Here is a 24973-nt window from a genome sequence, read left to right as displayed (position 1 = left end):
AACATTCCTCCAGTATAGCATTTTTACAGTTCCAGGGGCTGGTGCAAAAAAGAAGCCCATAGAACTAACCAAACTCTAGGGAGCTTCTAACCCACAAAGCCAATAACATAAAGCAAAGTCTTTTATTACTCTGGTTCTATGTTTTCTAACCCTCTTTAGCATATAGCAAGACAATAAAGAGACAATAATAATACTTCCTCCAACCTGCCTTGATGTTCAAATGCAAATGTAATTTGCAGGTAAATTACATGGTTCAGCAATATCACCAGATTCAAGTCAACTACGCTTGCTGTTCATGCAAATCTTTGCTTCGTTAACTATAGCAGAACTGATAGCCCCAAGCTAGCTCCTGTCATCCATAAACGTGAAAATATTTGCTTTGAGAGATCTTTTAAACGAAAAGAGCTTCCAAAACAAACTGACAAAACGTTGCAGCAAGGTGCAAACCAAAAGGTGGGCAGTGGCAATGCACAGGTGAGGAAAGAGGAAAAGGTAGGAACAGCTGGATGAGCAAATCAGAGCTCAAAAGCTATTTGAATTAAATTCTGATTAGCACTAAGGTCACATCCATGCCATATATTTAAAGCACATAGCATCTCTCAAATAATCGTGCCAACTGTAGTTTAACTGATGAAGAGCAAACAACTGCAGCATGCAAGTTACACAGTTACAAACTTTAAAAAAAAAAATAGTGATGTTTGCATAGATACTGGTTTAATTTCAGGGAATTATAGAAGCAAATTTCTGAAGGTGATCAAGATAGATTGCTGTCACCAGGCTTACTGAAATTAAACTAGTATCCCTGCCCCTCATATATTTTGATTCGCACGCAGCATAAAATTAAATTACCTGCAAATCAAGTTGTATTACTTTTTCTTTGCTTTCACTTAGCTGAGTATTCAGTTCACTTATAGTTGCCTCTAAGGAGAGAACGCGGTCTTGAGAGGCTCTTAGGTGCGCTTTCTGCTCCTGCACTTGCTCATGCAAATTCTCTAGGGCCTGTTTATGACTTTCTGACTGGTTTTTCAGTTTTTCCGTCAGCTGAGTAACCTATAAAGAAAACAAAAGGATAATCAGAACAGGGAAACTTACAAAAATATATTGTCTACTCTATAATATGAAGACCAACACTGACCGTTGGCCTTTCTTTTATAATTTTAGTAGGATAAGCACTACTATAGACTTCACACGTTTACCCTGTTATTACTAGAATCAAATGCAAATTAAAGTTGTGCTGCAAAACCAATTTATAAAATTTAAGCATCAAAAGGGTAAGGGGTAAGGAAGTTGACTCAGAAGGGTCTATCTGATTATAGCCCTCCTATTAAGCTCTTTTTGAGCTCTTGGTGGAAGCTCAACTTTCAGTTGATTCCTACAAAGAAAGTCATTTTATATACACACCATACATTGGCTCTTCTCCCTAGAGGTCTGCCACACTTTGGCTCTCCATGGAGTTCTTGAGTTAACAAGAATATGAAACTGGTCGACTGCTGCAGCAAGAATAATCTTCCTTCTCCCTCCCTGACAAAATATTTGTGGATTATGGCCTACCATCCACTGTTTGGGCTGCTGAGGGTTTCAAGCCTTTGCCTACAGAGACACCTGAAGCTCCTGATGGCATATATCAATTGCCACCTTTCTACACGTACCGTGGGGATCTGTACTAAAGAAGGTGTTGGCATCTCTTCCTGTTTTGCACTATGCCTTCAGGGATGTGAACCAAGGTGGGTGATATAATGGTATTGTTAAATGGTGTCATTTAGCTTTCCCCAGACTTTGACTGATGCCTTCCATGCATAACTAATCTGGGGGCATCTTCAGGAAGCACAATCAGGGCAGTGTTATTGCATGAATGCTATAAGGAGTGGCCTTCAGTGTTGCTAGGTTCTCTCTTATTTCTACTGACATTATTTTGCTTTCTACTTTGCTGCTACGGGAGCACGGGACTCTGACAATGTTATGCTAATTTGGCTAGGGTATACTGGTGTAGCAGTATGGGAACAGATTGTATCAGTGTATCCACAAACAACATACTCAAGTATTTATCTTATATATACACTAGAGGGGGAAAGCAACATCTAACTCTGAATCAGATTATCACATCCAATGTGAAAATAATTTGTTTAAACTACAAAATATCAGCAAGATGGGTATAGGCACTCTATAGTATGGGTAGGGCTAATAACATATCATTGTATGTACTGAACAATTTTTCACATATTCAAGAGTATTAAAATAACAAATTTATAAGGAAAAAAACAAGAGTCTGATCTTTTAAATGCCTAAACAGTATTCTTTCTATTTACCGTATTTTTCGCCCTATAGGACGCACTTTTTCCCCTCCAAAAATGAAGGGGAAATCTGTGTGCGTCCTATGGGGCGAATGCAGGCTTTCACTGAAGCTTGGAGAGTGAGAGGGGTCGGTGCACACCAACCCCTTTCGCTCTCCAGGCTTCAGGAAGCTATCAGCAAGCCTGGGGAGCCTGCAGGAGTTCCCGCAGGGCTCCCTAGGCTGCGGATAGCAGCCTCCTGCACAGAGCGCGGGGCGCGCTGAAGCAGAGCACCCCACGCTTTGGGCAGACATCCGCAGCCTCCTGCACGGAGCGCGCTGAAGCAGAGCGCCCCGCGCTTCGGGCAGACATCTGCAGCCTAGGGAGCCCTGCGGGAGTTCCCGCAGGGCTCCCTAGGCTGCGGATAGCAGCCTGCTGCACGGAGCGTGAGGAGCGCTGAAGCAGAACGCCCCACACTTCGGGCAGACATCGGGCAGCCCCACAAGCTTGGGGGACAGCGGGGAGGCGCAGCGCCGCCATCCCGCTGTTCCCCGACCTGGTTTGGATTCCCCGACCTGGTTTGGGGGGGGGGAATAAAGGGGGGGAAATTCCTTCATTTCCCCCCAAAAAACCTAGGTGCGTCCTATGGGCCGGTGCATCCTATAGGATGAAAAATACGGTATTTTTACTATTTCAGTCATGACACACTTTGTGAATTGAACAGAAAACCAACAGCTCTTTTTAAACGAACCCAGAATTCTACCTTAGAAATCTTACCTGTTCTTGCAAAGTGTGGTTCTTTTCTTGTAGCTGGTTAAGAACAGCGGTTTCTCCTTCACCAGCTTGAATTTTGGCATACAAATCCTCCCTTTCCTTTTCCAACAGGGTGATATTCTCCTTACTCTTTTGCAGCAGGGCTTCAAGATTTTGGATTTTTTGATCCTTATCCCCAATCTGACGTAGAACTTGCTCCAAATCATTCTTGCGGGTGGCAGGAGAATAAAAGAGTTCAATTAAGTATAACACATTTCTATCTATTTATTTTCTGTATTTTGATATTGCCTTTTAACCATAATGGCTCCTGGCACAGTTTACAGTAAGAACATATTAAAATGATTAAAGTCTAAAAAAAAATGTAACAGGCAACAAACCTAACCAGAGAGCAACAATAGAAGGACAATCAAAACAGTTTCAAAATGAGCAAAACACAAAACAGAATTTACTGAATCTAATACCTGACCACCCCACCCCCCAAAAAGGGACAAGTTTTCAGTCCCTGCGCTCAAAAACTGTCAAAGCTACAAAGAGGTGAAGTTCAAAAAAGCAGCCCTTCCCTGAAAAGGACTGCTAGCTAAGGACAACCAGATGTCCACAACTGATGACACCTCGAACAGGGCCTCACTGGAAGATCTGCTACTCCCTGAGATACACAGGACCCACGTCATTTATGGATTTAAAAGTTAAGACCCAGAGCTTGGATTGGGCCTCAAAAATCTAGCAGCCAATGAAGATAACTTCAGCACAGATTTTATATGGTTGACATACCATTATACCATGAGCAGATCAACATCAAAACTCTGAACCAGTTGAGGTTTTCAGTCCATCAGCTGTATTGCTTTTTTAAACTGGGGTGTCATTAATCCAATGTAAAAGTCACTGAAGCATGAATAAATGACAGGAGTCAAATCCTTGTTTTTTTGTAGTGGGCTCACCTGGTGCATCAGAGGAAATTGATATCTTTTTTCCTAGTAGCATGAGCTCTCTTACCTGGGCTTCTCGCAGCTTTGCTGTCGTGCTTTGCTGAAGATTCTGTTGCTCCTGGTGCTGCTGTTTCATTTTATCTAACTGATGCTGCAATTCAGTTGCATTTGCTGCTTTCTCCTTTAGCTTAGAAAAATAGTCACAGACTGTTGACTGAAAACTGATAAGCACAATTCAGTAGTTTAATAGCTTTTATCATTTTGTCTAATACTGAAGCAGTTTACAATAGATACCTTTTAAATTAGTTTAGAAGACATGTATTAGGTTTGTACTAGACAAAATGAAGTATCAGTATTTCACCAAGGAATAATTTTTCTATACCAACAGGTGCCAAAGTACAATAAAAGTGTCATGGTGCTTTACATCTGGAAAGTTGCATGTGAAAAAAAGAGAATGGCTTCTGTTTCATTAATAAGAATTTTGACATAATTAGAATTTTGCATGCTGTGCCTTAGATAACAGTAACAATAATCTTCATAGGTTTGGTTAAAGCCAGATAGTGACCACTGCCTTAACCCCAGGATAAATCTTGAGGGGGAAGTAAATAATAAAGACCTCTTGTTTAATCAAGGCGGACCAATACTTTGATCCATTAAAAATATATCACCTTACCTACTTTGTATGTCTTCAGATTGGAGAGAGAGGAGAGGGAACAGAATAAGGGATTTTAGAAGGCACAGTTCTTTAGCTAAGACTGAAACCATTCGGATCCCCCCCACCCCAGTGTAGCTACAACTGAAGCACACAGGATATCCCAAAGAAGTACTGGAAGGGGAGCAGAGGGAAGAGACTGTTGGCAGCATGCAGGATGGGCTACTGATCTCAGTTCAAGAGAATGTTGAGCCACAGCTTGTTCCACAAATTCCAGAGAGAGATCATCTCACAGAGTCTTGTGAAGACGATCAGTGCCTGTTCACCCTCTTTGCAGTGGCCAGTTCAATTCTGACTTCCCGTCCTCCTTTATTTTAGTATTGATTAATAATTTGTGTCCTTACTATTTTTTTGCAAACTGTAAGTGGTCAAGAGACTTCAGAGTCTTCTCTGGATCAATTTGTCAAAGCAACTTGCACATTTATAGAGTACTGGCTTCTACTTTATTAAAGTTCCAACAATATGATAAAGGATATTCCAGATACCTACTATGGAACCTAATTTAAAAGCTAATCAAGAATTGCATGTTGCTTATAATTCCTACCTGCTCCTCAGCCCGCGAATGTTTTAGCTGAAGGTCAGCCACCTGCTGTTCCTTGTCCATCAGCTTTTCACTTGACAGTTGTCTCTGCTCTTTTAGCCGGCCATGTGCTTCCCCAAGCTGATGCTCTGTCTCCAGAAGTTTATTGTGCAACTGGAGGGAGAAACTGGTCTCATTATTCTCAAAGAAAATGTTTGGCAGACACTTGGCACTTTATCTTTTAATCTGCTATACTCGCATGCAAACTCTATCAACACATCATGCAGTGGGTAACATGTATATGGTTCACATCACTGGATTGGGAACTGCACTTAAAAAGGCACTGCTTTGGCAATATTTGTTAGGTGGGAGGGACTCAAATCATTTCCTTTCAAGGATACCTCACCTAAAGGATGGGGTCAGTTCCATGGCATGTTTTTATTTACTTGTTCATTTTGTATATTCTGCATATATAAGCAGCAATTGATTAGATTTTGATAACTGTTTTATCTGTGCTGGGTTAAAGTACACAAAGTAAAGGTGGGTAACACCTATAGACTACTTCTCAAACTTTATCTAAAAAAGAGAAAGGGAATCAGAAAAAATGGGAACCAACATACCACAAAGAGCTTGGAAATGGATTGGGCACAGAATGAACAAAGTATAATAGCAATTAATTTAAAATAAAATCACTATAACTTTGTATTGGTGGTATTTTACACCTTGCAAATAATTTTATATTTGTATTGAACACTAGGCATATTGCCCACGTATCTTTGGGGAGTGTTGTAAAACTAAGAATTTCTGGAATCATGTCTTGGATAACATCAAATAATTAACTGTATATGAGATTCTAAAGAACCCACTGAATATAAACTTACATTAATTAGAGAACTGTGTTGTTAAGGTAGACAGTGAAATGGTCACTATTCTGTTAGCAGCAGTTGGAATGTCAATTTCAACTTAAGGATACCCTCCTTTGTCAGAGTGGATTTTTTGGGATTTGAGACTTAACTTACAAGCTCCAACTTTACTTATTGTGTCAAAGCAAGAGAAAATAATTTATACGAAAATAAGTTAATTGAAATATAGATAACCTTCCTATTTTGGAATGAAAAAGTAGGGGATCATAAGGCCATATTCGTTCTTTGCTTTGGTTTTGTGAATTCACCTTTTCCATGCATTTTCTTTTTCTGTAATAAATATTTGTAATGATAATAAATGGCAAATATTTTAAAGACACACATACGAAGGCTATGTTTTTATTCAGACGTACATTTTGTATGTGCACATATGAACTGCGTAAGTACATTGCAGGAGGTTGGACTAGATGACCCTTGGCGTCCCTTGCAAGCATACAATTCTGTGATTCTGTAAAAGGGATGTCTACAATAAAGAAGCACATACCATACGACAAGGGAAGCCAACATAATGCCCTTCAAATGTTGTTGGACTGCAACCCCGATTATCTCTGCCCATTGACCCTGCTGGCTGTGGCTGATGGAAGATGAGAGTCCAATAACATCTGGAGGGCACCACATTGGCTACCCCTGCTTTCAAACTCTTTCAAGTTTGAGGCAAGTACAAAATCCCGGGGACCAAACATCCTTTCTATCTCTCTTCCATTAGAAACAGCTGGAAGAACACACTTGTCAGTGATTAGGCCTTGCCAACCACACACAATCTATCATGTGCTAAGCATTCTCAGATTAAAGAATCAAGGCTTGCAAAATCTAACCTTATTTGAGATTGTCTGATTCTTTTTATTAAATGCCATTTTATCAGGACTATGTTCCTATGAACAGGGGCCACACACACCTGTGCTTTAGAACGTATACTGGCTATCCTACATCTTTCAACAGCCTTGTATTTAAGCACTAGACGGCAGCCGTGAACAATGAAGATCTGCCTGCAGGCAATTGAATTGGCTGGCAGATATGGGATAGTGTGTTCTATCCATCCCCTGAGCCCAGCATTGAAACAAAAGGGATGTCCAAGGAGGAATGTCTCCTCCTCCAGGCCCAACAGAGGCCTCTGTCCCTCTTCTGTCTTTCCCCAGCAAGCTAGATGTTTTTGTGGGATTATTTACAGGGTTGTCTTTTAACATGCTGGGTTTATGGATGAATTTTCTGGGAGCAGTAAATGAGCTAAGAATTATAAAGCACTTTACAAAGAAGGGTTAAACATAAGAAATATATTTACAGCCTTACAGATTTGTCCCAAGAACATCCTCTCCCATCACACCGGATCACACTTCTGAAATTGACCTGCAGTATCACCTTGACTATATTGTCAACAGTTTGATAAACAACTAGAAAGAGGTCTTCGCAGAGGACATTCCCTTTGGAACCTTCCTGAAACACTGTGAAGCCTTTATATTTAGTTCCGCCTTTTGAAATCAGAATTACAAAAGGTACTGGGGATTCCAGACTGGTATGATATTATTTTTTAAGTATGTTGGAATGTTTTGTGGTCTACAGGGATAATATTAAGATTCTCCATTATGAAACCTCAAGTCTGGGTGGAATGCATCTCTTTGTGATGCTATCACAGAAGAATTTCAGTGAGCTGCACTTCTTTTTCTTGAAATTTATTATTCAGTCCAGTATTTCGCCTACAGAAAATCATCTTATTCAAATCCTATTAATTTACAGCACACTCTGTGATGATGAAATGAATTTCCAGTTGAACTCATCAGTTAAAGATGCTGTTGCTTTTACTCTTGGTTGCTACAGAGACAACTGCAAGTTCTCCAATCTAAATTCCAAACAGGATGTCAGAATCTTCAGTTCTGGCACATCACCAAAGAACATTATCAACCAATAGACTTCAATCATGCCACAAGAGGTATGTTGCACTAAAAACAGGCACAGCTTGAGCACAGGTCTACTACAGGCAATTGGTTAGAAAACCAAAACAGATTCTTATCGAAAACAGCAAACAAGCTTTTCTCCCTGGTGGGTTAGAGGTTGTTTTTTCCTCCCTAAGAAGAACTCGCACACCACCAAAAAGGTACAGATTTGTATAAAATGCCTATATGCTACTTTATATTTATGGATGCAAATTTGGAGCCAGCTACTCTACACAGAAATGCAATAGACCTGGTTTGGGCATGGAAACTGCCTTGGTTGCAGGGAGTGTCTGATCCTGTTAATTCTCCTTGATCTCTCAGCAACTTTTGATATCCATGACCATAGTTTCATCCTGGAGTGGCACTGCTTTGTGCTATTTCCAGTCCTATCTGAGAGCCAGACAGCAGTGACTGGGGGCTGGCCCCATAGAGCCTTCAATGTGGGCTTCCACAAGAGTTTGTTTATCCCCCATGCTGTTCAACATCTATATGAAACTACCAATTGGAATCATCCGGACATTATGAGAGTATTGTCATCAATATACTGATGACACACAACTCTATTTCTTCTCACATCTGCAAATAAGCAGTGGATATGCTGGATCGGAGTCTACTGAGGAAAGGTAGGGTCCTTACAGAGTGTGGCATTTTGGCTGAAGTGACCCAAACCGTTCACTACACTTAAAAATTAACTGCTGTTAAACTTTGAACAGTATTTGCCTAGCAAAGCAGCAGCAGTGCAGGCCATCTTCAAGGCTACCTTGCCTGGACATTCTGACGTGGGCAAAATGTGGTGCAGGAGTGTTGCTGACCATTCTGCTGCAATGGCAAAGCAGAAGTGGTGCTCCTGGAGTCCTAAACGGAAACGGGTGGGTAGGTGAGTGGCCAGGTGAGAGCATTCAAGTCTGCTCCCTCCCCTCTTCCTTTTGTCTAAGGCAAAAGTCTCAGTATGGCTAACAGGCAGGCTTGCCCTGCTCTTACACCACAGAACAAGCAGCCCCCACAACTTGCTTCCACTATAAGCCCCCCTTTCCTCCAATGTGGGTTACCTCAGCTGTGAATTTATGCTTTATTTTGTAATCCACATATGAAAATCAATAAATTGAAATATATATATATATGTATATAATTTTCTTCTGTGTGAAAAACATTCATCTTACCTGATTTAGTTCATTTTGAAGTTGTAGGCCATGCTGTTCTTTTTCTTCCCTTTGTTGTTGTAGCTGTTTGAACTCGGCCTTGAGGTGCTGGTACTTGGTCTCAGCTTCTGACAACTCTTCCTTAAGTTTCTGACTTGCTTCTCTCCTTTCACCCAATTCTTTCTGTAACCTCTGTAATGAGTCCTCAGATGCAGACAGCCTTGCCTGAAGTTGTTGACAGTCCAAGTCCTTTTGATTAAGGGTTGCTTGCAGATTTTTTTTGCCGAGTAATTCTTCATTTAGACTTTCTTCTAATTGAGTATAACCCAACTCTCTTTTTTTCAACTTTTCTGCCAGACTCTACAGTATTAGATTAATTTAAAATTAAAGTATAGGTTACTCCATTATGCTGTGAAGTTATTCTCAACTAAAATTCTTAAGAAGCGTTGACTGGTATCACGGTACCGTTCGTTTACGAGGAGATAAAAAACAAAGTATGTAACAAGTAAGAGGGCCAACTAATTCAGTCTAAAACACATGCATCTCACAGCTGAGTAATACTCACGTGAAGCTGCTGCTGCAAAAAGGGCCACATCCACATCACAGATGAACATTTTATATGGTTGTGGCGGCCCAAGAAAGGTCTGCCACCAAGGCACAAATTCCAGTAGCTGCACACACAGCTCCCACATGAGCAAACAGTTTTTCACTATCTCTATACCTGTCTGTAAACATCACAGCAATGCCATGTATTTCCAAATCTTGGGAGTATGGGAAAGCTGACATGGGTATGAACTCTTAATTTCTATCTTTTATCTCTCCCCAAAATCAAATGCATTCCTCTTTAAATACCAAGGGACAGTATCATGGTCTCTGTTTTCTTGTTGTGTTCTTTTAATAACAGAAAGAAAGAAAAAAAGTCAAGGGGCACCTGTACCACTGAATTATTTTACTTCTGCCAGCTTCATCAACTGAGTTCTACACCTCTGAAATTCCAAGGATGCAACGTTGAGAATTTCAGCCGACCACTTAAAAATGCTAGGTTTGGTGTCAATTGACATTCTCAAATAAAGTTAATAGCTCTCGGATTCTTACCTGGTTTTTCTGTGTTAATTCATTAACAGAAGTTTGAAGCTTCTGAAGGTCCCGTACATATACTGCAACCTCCTGTGGTCCTTTGGCAAGTTCAGCTCTTAACTGATTTATGGTAGTCTTAAAAAGAAAAAGAAAAAGGTAGAAGAACAATTCACATATTTGGTTCATTGTGTGTGTGTGTTCCATGAGGGTATTCTAATGAAACTGAGTTTTTATTAGTTTAGATCACCACCAAGAAACTGAGCATATTTAATTATATCTAGAATCTCTGGAAGAGGATGCTTTGCTCCTGTAGCACTTCTTTCAATTTCTTCAGGATAAGAAGGAAACTTTCCCTCCCGTTTTATTGTGGTAACCAAAAACAACTTTTCAGAAAGGAGACGCAGTGTGCAATTTTTTTCACAATTATCTGATATAGATGGATACAGGGCAATATGATGGTATAAAGCTCAAAAGGTTTTACTAACTGATTACTAAATCAGCGTTGAACTTTTACGTATGAAATGCAGGTCCCTTACTCTTTTACCACAATAAGTTATTATTTTTAAAAATGAAAGTTAAAAATATTGAGTGTCCCGGGGGTGGGGGTGGGGGGAACATGTTTACTATCAACACGAGAAAGAGAATTTGGTGACAGAGCTCAGATCCCTGAAAGGTGTGTGTGCATGTATGAACCTATTTTGCATGTGTGTGCACTCACATGTACTATGGCTACGAAACAGCTACCAGGATGTAGCTTGCAATGAAACTACTGGCTTTCCATAACATAAAAGTATAAGCATTCGCTACAGACAGGGTTACTTTTGGACAACTGGTCCCTTTCCATGGTCCTTTTTTGTGGTTTTATGAAACAAGTACATCTACAGACTGAAGGTGTTTAGACTGCTTGTGATAGATGGAATTGGTTTGTCTACATTTTAACACAAGCTTTGCGAGTGGTCAGGTACCCCACCTTGTCTTTGGACAAGCAGTAGCGATTGTAGAGTGCTTCCTAGCTACTATGCTTTTTGCATAAGCTCTAGCCCTTTTATTTCTATAACTTAACACCCCATTCTTCAACCCAATGAGGTTCCCAATAAATTCAAATAAAGCTACACTTCTTGGCCATGAGAGACCTTGCCACGCTAATCTAAGCTGTCATAATGTATAGGATTAGCTGCTATAATGTGATTTATTATGCCATTTTTGTATTTTCCAGCTGTGTGTTTTATGCTCCACTCGTAGGCTGAACTCAGCAGGATACGGCAACTGTACTGCTGTTCTGCTCTCCCCCTTCAGACATAATTAGGAGTATAGGACTCCTGTTCCACTGATGTTATATCAAATGAGGTTCTATGTCAAATTTCCAAGTCACTTTTTAAAACTTAGGAGGACATGTTTATTTTATTTAAGTAAAAAAGGTGAGTTAAGCAGGGGTGGTTATGAGGTACCGAAGGGGGGAAACCATGCCACATCCCTCAACGCTTCAACAGATGTGACATAATAACCACAGCCTTTAGTTTTTCTTCCTCTGTAATCACACTCTGTGGCATTGTTCATCTACTTACCCAAACATTTTGCTGAATTGTTAAAATATTTGCATTACTGAAATGTCTTTGATTTGCACACATACACAGTAAGTTCCCACCTGATGTAACAAGATATTGAAATGATCTTTAGAACTGAACTCAACATGATAGGTTGGGATTTTTGTTTTTGTTGTTTTAAAAAGTATTACCTCAAGTTCCAAGACCTCCATGAGAAAGCAGCAAAAAAAAAATAAAACAGATGGGTGAATGGTGAAAGAACGCAGTGATAAATGCTAGTACCACGTTAAACACAAATTTCATGAATTTCATGGATGTACTTTTAGCAGAGCTAGGCTGCAATTCTGGGGTTAAATACCATGAATTCAATGGGGCTTACTTCTGAGCAGAAACACAGAAAGCTGCACTATCGGGCTGCAACACCTATGCACACTTACCATTGGACATATTAGGACATACTTCCAAGTAAACATATATAAGATTAAGTTGCAAGTATTTAGATAACTCTTTGTGGGCAGCACCTTTTTAATTCTGGGACCCAGTCCCACTACAGTTTACATTCTTTGAGTAAAGAGTATTTGTTTTGCTTTCTCATTATATATCAACAGCTGTCCTCTTTGGGTAAGGAACCTGTTACCCTCCAGATACTGTTGGCAGCCTGACCAATGCTAAGAGACAATGAGAGTTTGAGTCCAACAGCATCTGACAAGCCACAGGTTTCCCACCCATACTCTCTATCAGTGGTTCCCAACTGGTGGTCTGCAGACCCCAGGGGTCCACATAACCCACCCAGGGGGGTCTGTGACACCATTCACATAACTAAAACTACCATAAGAGATATTAAAATTTTCAAAAGTAGGGGGTGCATGGCTTAGCTTCTGAAAAACGGGGGGGGGGGGGGCAATACTTCGCTAATTGGGAACCATTGCTCTATATAATCAAGCCATAAAAGCATTTTTAGTATCTAGAATCCAAGAGGAAGATGAGCACAGATGACTAAAAAGAACATGTCACAAACACTGAATAATAATATGATCAATGCAAAACTAACAATCTAGACAGACAACTTGTTTATAGATTTTCATATAGCTGATCACCACAATCTTAAGCACTTTTTTTGGTTAAAAAATGAGGTGCTAGTACTCATATACAGTGGTACCTCGAGTTACATACGCTTCAGGTTACAGACTCCACTAAGCCAGAAATAGTGCTTCAGGTTAAGAACTTTGCTTCAGGATAAGAACAGAAATCGGGCTCCGGCAGTGCAGCGGCAGCAGGAGGCCCCCTTAGCTAAAGATGTTCTTCAGGTTAAGAACAGTTTCAGGTTAAGAACGGACCTCCGGGACAAATTAAGTACTTAACCCGAGGTACCAGTGGTCCGTACTTAACCTGAAACTGTTCTTAACCTGAAGCACCACTTTAGCTAATGGGCCTCCTGCTGCTGCCACGCCGCTGGAGTCTGATTTCTGTTCTTATCCTGAAGCAAAGTTCTTAACCTGAAGCACTATTTCTGGGTTAGCAGAGTATGTAACCTGAAGCGTATGTAACCCGAGGTACCACTGTACTTATTAAAGTGACATGGGTGCCAGCAGAAAATGGCTCCAAGGGGAGGGAGAAAGAGAGGGGGGGGAGAGAGAGAGAAATGCTAGTACGCTGTACCAGTGGGTACTGTCACAAAAAAGCCCTGCCTAGAGATATCACCATATAATAATGAGAATAAAAATGATATTGTGAAATGGGAATTGACTTGGAAGTAGCAATGCACACAGGCTTCCAAAGATGATATGAATTGATAATGATAACAGATTCTAGTAAAGGTTTTAAAAAAAAAATTACAGTAAAGAAAGAACTCAAGAAAGAGTCCTAGATTAATATTTATTTTTACATGAGAAATATTTTTTACTAGATACTCTACCTCTGAGGTTGAACATTCTGCTCGCAAATGATTACACTCATCTTTCAGTTTCTCAGATTCTTTCTCACGCTCCAAAGTCATCTTGTCCATCAGCATTTGAACTTGAACTAATTCCTTCTTTAAAACAGCAACATCTTCCACCCCGGGCCTCTGAAGCTTTAGAAAAATGAAAGAATGGAAAATACATCTTATGGAAATCAGACTGGCAGCATATTTTCAGTATGGTTTGCCAGAAATTTGCTGACTTGACACCTGCAATCGGGGATATTAACAGCACACAAAAAATATTCTATACTGCACTGGCCAGATTTAGATCTGCTTAAAACCAACATGGTGGCTGCATCGTGTGCAATATTTCTGTATTTGAACAGTTCTAGAACAGCAAATCCAGCCTTCATTTCTTAGGTCCAGACAGTTGGTTTTAACTTCATGGGATGTCTTTACACTCAACTCCTGTTGCTACAGTACTGTGCAACTACATCTACTGGAGCTGCTCAGAGAAATTCAAAGTCATATGAAGGTTAAAACTTGCAACAGCTGTGGGTTATAACTTGTATCTAGTTACTTTTTGTACTCAGGAATAGTTTCCTGGGTAGAAAATGCACTGTGCAGTTGATTAATTGTGCATACGTACATAAATTTGAATGTGGCAAAAAAAGCCATGATAAATTTAGTAAACAGGGGAAAAAATAAGTACAAAATTCTTACTTCCTAACAACAATTTCTCTTTCCCTCTTTCATTAGTTTTTTTTAGTTTAGGGCAAGACAACAGATTCTTACATCAGGGCCTTGTTTTGTAACATTAAAAAATCACTGTCAAAGATGAACAATAACAGCTTGTTTAAAAAATGCAGTTAAAACGATCAATAGCTGGAACCGTCCCCTTCCAATTTGGACAAAGCACAAGTAAAACATGATCACATGATAATAAGTTACCAGCTCTGTTTTCAAATCTTCGCATACACCTCTCTCTTTTTGTAGCTCTTGTGTCAAACTGGCCACTTTCTGTTCTGCAGCTTGTCGAAGGCTTGTTTCTTCATCATATTTGGCTTTAAGATCTCGTTAAGAGAAAGGTCACACAAAAGGTCATTCATTTAATTTAAACTGAAACAAGCATCGTGTTGCATAACAATTATGGACACTTACCCACAATTTCAGTGGCCAACTGTGCTGCTTTCTGTTCAAATAAGTCTTTCATCTGCTTAATATTAAAGTTTTCTACATGACTCTCTTCTAGCTGCTGTTCTAATGATTCTAATTCTAAAAAGAAAGCATGTTTATTGAATATCTCAGAAGTGGAATAATGTTTTACAGCCCCCTATACTGATAAAAATAACATTTTTTTCACATTAAATAGAATCTTGTCATGTGAATAAAAAATGATGCTTAACATAATCAAATCCTAAAGAAATCAGTACATTTTCTAGGAACCCCAGTTATATTGCAAAACAACTATGCAGACATGCTGCATTTTCATACAAAGTACAGGCATATTTCACATTTACTCGCAGCAATCTTGAGCACTATTATTTAAATTTATTTTCCCACATTACTCACTTAGATTATAAGGATTTCCTGCTTATTTTAACATAAATGCTAAAGTGGAGGACTACAAGTAATTTCCAGAGCAAATAGATCATCAAATTAATCAAATTAACTGTGTGTTAATTGTGGTTTCCCAATTATTTAACATGGTAGCAAATGTGGTTTATTAAATCATTAACTATAACAAGCTGCAGCAAAAAGAAATTGTTCTAAAAGGGAAGAAGCTACAGGAACATGTACACTTTTACAAGAAAATTAATCTCCTTTCCTCTAATTAAAACATAGAACCAGCATGACTTTCTAGAGGTACAGAAATGGCTCTAGACAAAAGCAGAGAACACAATTTTAGAATATTTGTCAGCTGCACTTCAATCTGAAATATTTGCACTACAGCTGATTGAGTCACTTTCTTGAAGCAGACATTATTGGGGGGGATGCTTTAAGAGATATGTGAATCATGCAATAACATTTTCTTTACAATTACATTTCTTTAACCACCACAAAACTGTGTTTTTAAAAGTATGTTACCTGTAGATGCAGCAGTTTCCAGTCCATCAGGTTTAGACTCCTTAAAAAGAAAATAAGAAAATTTTCAGAGGTATTTAAAAATATTGCCATTTAGTTCCACACATACTTAAGTCGCAAAAGTTAAGAACTGATTAAATTCAGCACATTTCATTGATCAAATTCAACAGTTACCTCTAGAGAAAAGAATGCCAAGTTGTTGTGACTAAGAATAATCCTGCACTTGAGTAAGTTACCAAGACAAATTATTTAGTACATACAAGTGCTTCTATGAGTCCACATACTACACTAAGGGCACAATAAATAATGCTATGCTTTTATGCTATCTCCATTCACTTTGACAGGACTCCACAGAAATGAATAAAGATTGTAAAGCAGTTGCATTTGTTGGGTTACTATGCATTCATTCTGCTACAATCAAAGGACAGAGCTGCAGAATGAAGCCCCCACGGTCTTATCCCACCTGGCACTCAAACTGCCAGAGAGAGAGGCAAAGCGACCAGAGAAATGAAGACAGATGCAGATAGGATCAGTAGGTGATATCAAATACTCATACTCAAGAGTAAGCTGACTGAAATCAATAAACGTAAGTAACTAAGTCCACTGATTTCTATGGTCCTAATGCCAAGTATGACATAGCTGGATATCACCCAGTAAAACTAGGGGGGGGGGCTATTAATTTTGATCAGTACATGCACATCTGGTTTTCACATGTTTTAAGAGTGCATTTTTTTAAAAAAGCACACTTTAAGCAATTCTTCCTTAACTGGCACTGCATTAAAGAGGGTTAGAAGGAGAAGATCAGCAGAGAAAAGACAATAGAGAAGAAAAGGGTGGTAGGAGGAAAGGGAAGCCATGGGGAGGAAAGAGAACAAGATGGGAGGGGAAGGGACAGAAGTCTTAAGAGAGGGTGGGAAATAGGTCCAGAATATGAATATGAAAGCTCTGTAGCTGGTCATACTGTTGACACTACTAGTTCAGGGGTGGGGAACCAGTGAACTTACAGATGCTGCTGGACCTTTAACTCCCCATCAGGGGCATTTAAGTTCAACAGTGTCTGCAGTGCCACAGGTTCCCCACTATTGATATAGGTTAAATAAATCTATTGAATAAATCTATTAAATGACACACACACACACATGCAATATTCTTAAACTACTTCAGTAAATGAGTTATGGAACTAACTGAATCAGGCCACGTGCCTTACAAAAAAGGTTTTAATCTTCCATTTCAAGGATGATAACAAACTGCTTGTGGTAAACCTGCTTCAAGTATTTTTAAAGCAATTACTTGCTGCCTCTGCCCTTGAACTTTCTCTAATTCTTTCTTCAGCTCTTCAGAGTACCATCGCTCCTCCTGAGCAAAGGGAAGTTAAAAGCATTTTATGAGCTTATAGGTTTGGCAATCTTCTAATGCACTTTTTAATTTTAAACAAAGAACTGCATTCACAAGTAATGCACACTTCCAACCTTAAGTGAAGCTTGCAAGTCTTGAACTTCTTGCCGTAGTAGTGTTACATCATCTCTGAAAACATCCCATGTTAAAGAGGAGACAAATAATGTTTGAACTTGTGTTAAAATAAATTTTTGCAGTTAAATTAAATAACATTTATTTCTCTGAGAAATATTCAAACAAACTACTTTCAGTTAGTCTTCTAAATTCCAGATACAAGTTAAGCATATATCCATTAGCTCCCCCTCATATTAACAATCATATTTAGAAATGCTACACTTATTAACATAAGTACCTTAAGATGCAGTCCAAACTTAAACATTGGCTTTAGCTGGACTTACTTCCTAGTTAAATAAACTTAGTACTGCAATCCAGTTTTGAAATGCATATGCAGTCATTTCTCTACATGAAGCATTAGGAAAACATCTTTTAAGGAAAAAAATGTATATTAAAAAAAAAACATCTTTTAAGAAAAAAAAGGGGAACCAGAACAGTCAATAATTACTACAACAATGATATAATATTAGAGAGAAAAGCATCTTTGCGACTGCAGCAACTTATTTTATTTATGTGTTACTTTCCAGAAAAGTCTTGAAGCAACAACAATAAACATAATAAAAATAAATCAATATTAAAAATTGGACACTAAAAGTTCATTCACAGAAAAATCGTAAGAAGTGACAAACAATTCAAAGGCCTAGCAAGTTTTTACAAACGGTACACAAGAAAATCCCATTGTACCTTGTCTGCTACAATGAATAGCATGCAAGCTGTTGAAGATTCTATCACTGGTAGCCTTCATCCTTTCATTTAACTGAACCATTTATCTACTGCAGATTAACATGCTTCAATATATTATTCAATGCTCAGATTACTACATGCTTAACATGCCGTTATGATTACTGCTTAGTATTGCTTAGTACCTGTTTGGAGACATGTTAGTTTCTCTTCCTTGGCTTGTATCAATACCAGATTCATGAACTGCTTCATAGTGCTTAAAAAGTTCTTCAGCTGATCCATGAGACTTCATACAAAGAGGACAAATAAATCCCTGTAACATAAAGGGGGGGATTAATAGTATTCCCTTTTTATACTACTTTTAATTCATCATTCTATCTAAATATAGAATATTCTGTAACGAAACAAGAAAACTGCATTTCAACAATACAGTTTTCAAACCACTCATAAATATGTGTCAAACGAAAACTATAAATTGAGATGGATGTGCCTACAATAGTTGCAGTAGTAAACAATAATTGTAATTTTGAATATGATAAGCAAATAATTGCTAATTCAATGCCAGACATGCCATACTTATCCACTTTGACTTTTGGAACACTTTTAACTTACGTTTTAAACCTATATCACTTCTGTCATTGGGTTTGTCTACACTTCGTCTTATCCATAGGATTTTTCTGCAGAATTCAGATTCCAGACTCCAATTCAGACACTGTGCCAAAACACAGCTAAGGAAACTTACCTCTAGGCCGCATTTTTATGTAATGCTGAACTATATGAGCATTCACCTTCCCTACCACATTGCCAGGAGGAACACCTCTGGAACATTTAGTTTCCATTTTATAGACGCTTGGCTTAGCCTTACATATTAAGCAGAGACAGTGATTTAAACTGCTTAGCTAAATAAGCCAGCTTCATAACTCCTGGATTGAAGCAGAGGCGGGTTTAGGGAAGCACAACGGGTTCGGTCACACTGAGAGCGAGGCCTTGGAGTCGCCACATGGGGTGCAGCAACTATTATGCAGAATGGACGGCGAGATGTGCGGGGTGCCAAATTTTGGAGTTGCATGGGACACTGCTAAAGTATGAGACCCGAAGATCCACAAATGACTGTTTTAAACCATGACCTCTAATGCATACATGAGTAAGATGAACATGTTTATTTTAAATCACGATTATGGTTCATACATAATGCTACGCCAGCAATCTGCAGAAACTAAATGCTGCAGAAGTTCTTGTCCTGGCAGCACGGATGGAAGAGATGGAAGAGGGACCATTGTCCAAAGTATAAGGCAGCTCCCTATTGGCAACTGCCACACATGACTCTCTTTGCAAGCTTCATGCTTTTCCCCCCACTTCTAAACAGGAAACACAATGTTGGAAACTTATGAAATAGGCCAATGAGAACAGACTGCTGACTCAATCTTTGAAACATGCCAATGAGTGGATTTCCCATTCTCCTTGATGAAATGTTCCCTCTGAATACTGGGGTTTCTAATTCACATGTAGAGCATTACAGTGGTACCTCAGGTTAAGAACTTAATTTGTTCCAGAGGTCTGTACTTAATCTGAAACTGTTCTTAACCTGAAGCACCACTTTAGCTAATGGGGCCTCCTGCTGCCACTGCCGGAGCACGATTTCTGTTCTCATCCTGAAGCAAAGTTCTTAACCCAAGGTAATATTTCTGGGTTAGTGGAGTCTGTAACCTGAAGCATATGTAACCCAAGGTACCACTGTACAATGCTACAGAAGAGAGCAAGAAGCACCTACATTGAATTCTGCAAGCACACCAAAGCTGCTAGATTGAATAGATCATATCAGCACAACCCAACAAGGTAAGTCTACGGTAAATACACATTTGGTATAAAATGTCATTAGACTAATAATGAGGAAAGAGCTCAGCAATTCCCTTTAACCTATTAAATTCTTATTACTACCTTCACCACCGCTAACTGCCAACCTCCTTTATGCTGGACATTAAGAATAGGTAGGTAGTATCCTTCCTATGACTTCCACTTTAAAACAAATTGTATATTCACTGTAGAGCTTACCTTACTCTTTATAATTGTTTTATATGTAATTTCAAAAATTGTTTATATATATATGCAATGTTTATGTAATATATTGTAAATGTATCATAAATAACTTCAAGATGCCTCCGAGAAAACAATTAACAAAGGAAATAAATAATAGCTGTTGGGTGCGAACTATTATAACATTGTTGAAAACAGACATGTTGAAAAACATGTTTTTAAAAGTATTTACCAAACCAACCCTATCAGAAAAAAATTGCATCATGATCAAAACCTGTTAAAGATACTTGTATACGTGGCATTCTTCATCACTAAGAGCTGCTTCTAAGAGTACATTTTCCTTATATGCAAGTAGAATCAGGAAGTATGGGGACCTAAAATGCAGATATAGCATTCAAATGGAAGCGTGCTCCATTTTATTTGCAAACCGATCACTCAACGTTCAACCAGGCAACCATTAGCAACTAAAATGCACAACTAAGGCTGCCGTGTTTTATACACTTAGGGCTGGATCAAACGCTCCAGCTCTCTCATGCAAAAGACCAAGATTTAACATAATAGTAAAGACATTTAACATAAAAACAATGCACCATAATCTACTTAAACTATAGGAAGACTATAAATTTAAAAATTTGTACACATTTTAATACTGTCAACTAGTAATTTTATTCATGTGCTAAAATTCAAGAGATCACGTCGTAGTTGCTATGGTGATCCCACAAGTGATAGGCAACGATTATGTTGTTATCTAGGGCAGAGTTAACTAAACTTTTATGTTAAATATTTTTTGCAAACAATATTTAATATTTAAAAACACTATATTTAGTTAGGATTTACATGGCAACATTTGGTCAAAAAGAGATGGCAACAAAAAGAAATCTCACTCGGGAGGTAAAAATGGCACTCCCAACAAGCGGTGAAACTTAGCAGAAGGAGAATGAGCACAAACTACAACATGTTTTCATAAAGGGCTATCAACTCATACCACACAGGCTTGGTTTACAGCACAATCCTACGCATGTCCACCCATAACTAATTCCAAATGTGTCCAATAAAGCCTACTCCCTATTAAGTGTGTTTAAGATTGCAACCTTAGACATTTATAGGATGAATCCATCAGCCCCAAACAAAGCAAAAGGATGGTACAGTATTTTTAATGCTTTCTTCCAAACACTTCAGCAAAGGCATGCCTTAAAAAAGGGGAAGCTAAAATGGACTTACATGTAAGATTTAGCACTTTGATCAAGCCACTCACATTTACTGTTGTTGGCATCCGTCTGTCTCGAGAGACAGTGGAGTGAACCTCCAGGGGTGAAGTCAAACTGCTGCGTTAGCAGCACCAAAGTGACCTCCCCTGAGCGCAAGCCTGGGCAGTGTGTATGGAGGTCCTGGGCTGCCCAGACAACAAGACCCGCCCACCCAGCTTCACTGATGTGGTCCAAAGGAAAGCAGAGCAATACATTTGGCACCAGCTGGGTGTACAAGGACTCTTAGGATTTGTGTTGGGTTTACTCCTTAGCCTTTTCTTCTCCTGAAGATATTCTGCAAGGCAGCAAAGGTTTAGGATCAGAGTTCTCCTTCTCCTAGATAGACTACCTTCCCAGGTTAACAAGTCCCATCTGCTCCTCACTTTCTTCTACAACACCTGAAGACTGCCTTCTTGACCATTGGCCCCACTGTTAGTCTTGTCTGCTCAATCCGCCAAAGCCTGTCTTTTCATGCAAGGGAAGTCCTTAACTCAATGAGAGTTTAAGACCCATCAGCTACCCTCAGCTGGTTTAGCTGGCCAGTCAAAGCCTTTTCCCAAAGTGTGGCTGCTGTCACATGCTGACAGCTTCTAGGAGCCACAGGTGAGGACCAAAGGTGGACAAACTACGCCATTTACTGTGCATCTTTAAAAAAATAATAATCTGCATACTAGTATGAATGAAGCTACAGGAGAGAAGCTAAACTTCCAACATATCTGCCAATGCTAGTACCGTATTTTTCGCCCTATAAGACGCACTTTTTCCCCTCCAAAAATGAAGGGGAAATGTGGGTGCGTCCTATGGGGCGAATGCAGGCTTTCGCTGAAGCCTGGAGAGCGAGAGCGGTCGGTGCGCACCGACCCCTCTCGCTCTCCAGGCTTCGCGGACCTCTCCTCAAGCAGCGGGAACGCTCCCGCTGCTTGGGGAGAGTTGCCGGCATCCCGAAGCCTGCGCGCGCTGATCTCAGCACGTCCAGGCTTCGCGGATCTCTCCCCAAGCAGCGGGAACGTTCCCGCTGCTTGGGGAGAGTTGCCGGCATCCCGAAGCCTGCGCGCGCTGATCTCAGCACGTCCAGGCTTCGCGGATCTCTCCCCAAGCAGCGGGAACGTTCCCGCTGCTTGGGGAGAGTTGCCGGCATCCCGAAGCCTGCGCACGCTGATCTCAGCGCGTCCAGGCTTCGCGGACCTCTCCCCAAGCAGCGGGCACGCTCCCGCTGCTTGGGGAGAGTTGCCGGCATCCCGAAGCCTGCGCGCGCTGATCTCAGCACGTCCAGGCTTCGCGGATCTCTCCCCAAGCAGCGGGAACGTTCCCGCTGCTTGGGGAGAGTTGCCGGCATCCCGAAGCCTGCGCGCGCTGATCTCAGCGCGTCCAGGCTTCGCGGATCTCTCCCCAAGCAGCGGGAACGCTCCCGCTGCTTGGGGAGAGTTGCCGGCATCCCGAAGCCTGCGCGCGCTGATCTCAGCGCGTCCAGGCTTCGCGGATCTCTCCTCAAGCAGCGGGAGCCACCGCTGGGCTCCCACGGCTTGCAGAGAGCTGCCTGTTTGGGGGCTGGGGTCGGGGGAAGCTCGGGCTGCCTCAGCCCCGCGCCTGGGGGGGAAATAATTTTTTCCCCTTTATTTCCCCCCAAAAAAACTAGGTGCGTCTTATGGGACGGTGCGTCCTATAGGGCGAAAAATACGGTATGTAGAGTTACACTGCAACATTCTAATTGTTGATTGTACGTGAAAGCAATACGTTTTTAAAACGCACAGTGTGAAAGCTACTCAGGCTCATTCCCAGAATCTCCTGACAGTGCCTGAGTGCAATTGTTTTACTATTGATTGGTGTTTTATTAAAAAGACGAAAAAAATCACAGCCCTTTACCATAAGAGGTAACATTTTCTAAGAGAGGTTTCACTACATACACTACAAAAAATCTAAAAAAACAATCCTGACTTTTCTTCAAGTAGTCATGCCTTCCTAGTATGCCTCTGAACTCTCAATAGAAAACCCCAAGCAAAACTACAGCTGCCTATGTATGAGCCATGTTGAAAGTGGTGAATTCTTCACCACTCCAGTCTTCTACAGGTTTGAAATGCTCTGGCAAAAATCTCCATCTTGGTCACAGACCAAGCTGCCCAATATAGCTCTATATCCAGAAACCTAGAAGCAGAACTTCTAGTGAACAAGTCTGTCAAGCCTCAAACACTTAAATGGGAAAATGATTTTATATACTGTTCTGTCAGTTCACAATGAAATATGCAGGAGAAAATTCAAGTAATGTACAAGTTGTTCAAATAACTACATGAGGAACAAAAACATGCAAAGCTGTTTTCAATATGTAAATGCCAATCTTTGATACCACAGCCATTTCACAAAAGGCAGCTGCAAATCAGAAAGAAGGAACCACAAGACACCCTCAGGACATACAATATCTGGCACTGGCCTTCTGTTATGGATATAACACCACCACCACCACTAAAAAACCCAACAACCACCAATACACCTTGTATCTTCCTAGAGTAGGAAGTATCCAGAAAAGCTGAAGGGGCCCACACCAGAGCAACTAGAAAGGAAAAGCACTTATTTTCCCAAGCATCCCAGAACCAAGCTGCTGAAGCCAAATAAACAAGACCCACAGTGGCAGTAGGCAGTTCACGAAGCTCCAATCTTCTTGTTTCTATCCCAACGTGCTCTTGGTAATGTTCGGACAGATCAGTGGCAGTAACACACATTTTCATGCACACTGGACAGATGAAGCCCTGTGAAACAGTTGCTTTTAGGCATGTATATATTTTAAAACATTGGAAGCAAACTGAATGTCAAAAAAGGCAGCACAGTGCTCAAATATGCAGCAATGCATAATGCAGCAAATATATAGAAAATATGAGATTCACCAAATGGGGAACCAAACACAACGCAAAACAACATTTTATGCAATATTGCAAGATATTCAATGCAACTAAACACTGAACATTGAAATAGGTAGGGGGAGTAAGCTTCCTAGGCATTTTTTCCAAAGAGTTCAGATCCAAGGTTTAGAACAAATCTAAGTTCAATCTAAGATAATGTATTATTATAATACAGTACCTCTGAAGAGCTCTCATTGTTGACATCCACCGCATTTCCTGGGACTGCAGATGAATCGGAGTCAGAACTCTGAGATCCAACTCTGCCTGGAGTCTGAAAACAAAAAGGCAGATGTAATATATTATATTTCCCTACTGTATTGCAATAAATAAATAGATATTAAATCAGTCACACTTTATAAAATCTTTCGCAACAGATGCACATGTGAATTGTTTAAATTCTCTGTTCTAGAGTAACAGGAAATTACACTAGTGCCTCCAACTATATTCAAATGTACAAACTGAGCAGGAGTGTTAGAGCTATAGCAACGAGCATACAGGTTTGCACTATCACAAAATAAGAACCTTTATCTTATTAGTAGAATGTGTAATAAAAACTATCAATCGTCCAATAATTCTCTAGGTTCCATGGATGTTTAAAGACACATGTATGTTGCCTTGGCTTCATGTATTTCCCATAAGCAACTCAGTGAAGTACTGTAGCACAAGCTATGTTTTTAAAGCATAGATCTCGCCTTACTTATTTATTTTTTAACACAGGCATTTTGTGCATATGCTAGACACTTAATATGTTCAGTGGCATTTTTTAAAAAAACTTTTGCGGAACAGCTGAACATTTTTAAGGCCTAGTGAATG

At 39.9% G+C, this 24973-nt stretch overlaps 1 protein-coding gene and 1 long non-coding RNA gene across 3 annotated transcripts in view; one reads left to right on the top strand and one right to left on the bottom strand.

Annotated features, from left to right (window-relative positions):
- EEA1 (early endosome antigen 1) overlaps positions 1 to 24973 on the bottom strand; it is a 50262-nt gene that overhangs the window by 18577 nt on the left and 6712 nt on the right. Inside the window, exons 2-16 of one of the 2 annotated variants that reach the window (XM_081210938.1) lie at positions 24339 to 24431; positions 23888 to 24010; positions 18174 to 18301; positions 17268 to 17322; positions 17089 to 17154; positions 15802 to 15841; positions 14875 to 14988; positions 14665 to 14786; positions 13729 to 13884; positions 10288 to 10404; positions 9214 to 9552; positions 5227 to 5376; positions 4038 to 4157; positions 3048 to 3251; positions 850 to 1050 (exon numbers count right to left, since the gene is read on the bottom strand). In XM_081210938.1, the coding sequence (XP_081067064.1) occupies positions 850 to 1050; positions 3048 to 3251; positions 4038 to 4157; positions 5227 to 5376; positions 9214 to 9552; positions 10288 to 10404; positions 13729 to 13884; positions 14665 to 14786; positions 14875 to 14988; positions 15802 to 15841; positions 17089 to 17154; positions 17268 to 17322; positions 18174 to 18301; positions 23888 to 24010; positions 24339 to 24431 (2028 nt within the window). The remainder of the gene's footprint in view (positions 1 to 849; positions 1051 to 3047; positions 3252 to 4037; positions 4158 to 5226; positions 5377 to 9213; positions 9553 to 10287; positions 10405 to 13728; positions 13885 to 14664; positions 14787 to 14874; positions 14989 to 15801; positions 15842 to 17088; positions 17155 to 17267; positions 17323 to 18173; positions 18302 to 23887; positions 24011 to 24338; positions 24432 to 24973) is intronic. The other variant, XM_081210939.1, reaches the window with a different exon arrangement.
- On the top strand, positions 7414 to 10286 carry LOC308596140. The gene is made up of 2 exons (XR_014012356.1): positions 7414 to 8214; positions 10097 to 10286. It is a non-coding gene; the product is annotated as an uncharacterized lncRNA (long non-coding RNA).

The sequence above is a fragment of the Podarcis bocagei genome (genome assembly GCF_964188305.1).
Source record: "Podarcis bocagei genome assembly, chromosome: 10".
Taxonomy (NCBI): Eukaryota; Metazoa; Chordata; class Lepidosauria; order Squamata; family Lacertidae; genus Podarcis; species Podarcis bocagei.
Note: the sequence above shows the minus strand (reverse complement) of the source record. Positions and strands in the feature narration are given on the sequence as shown.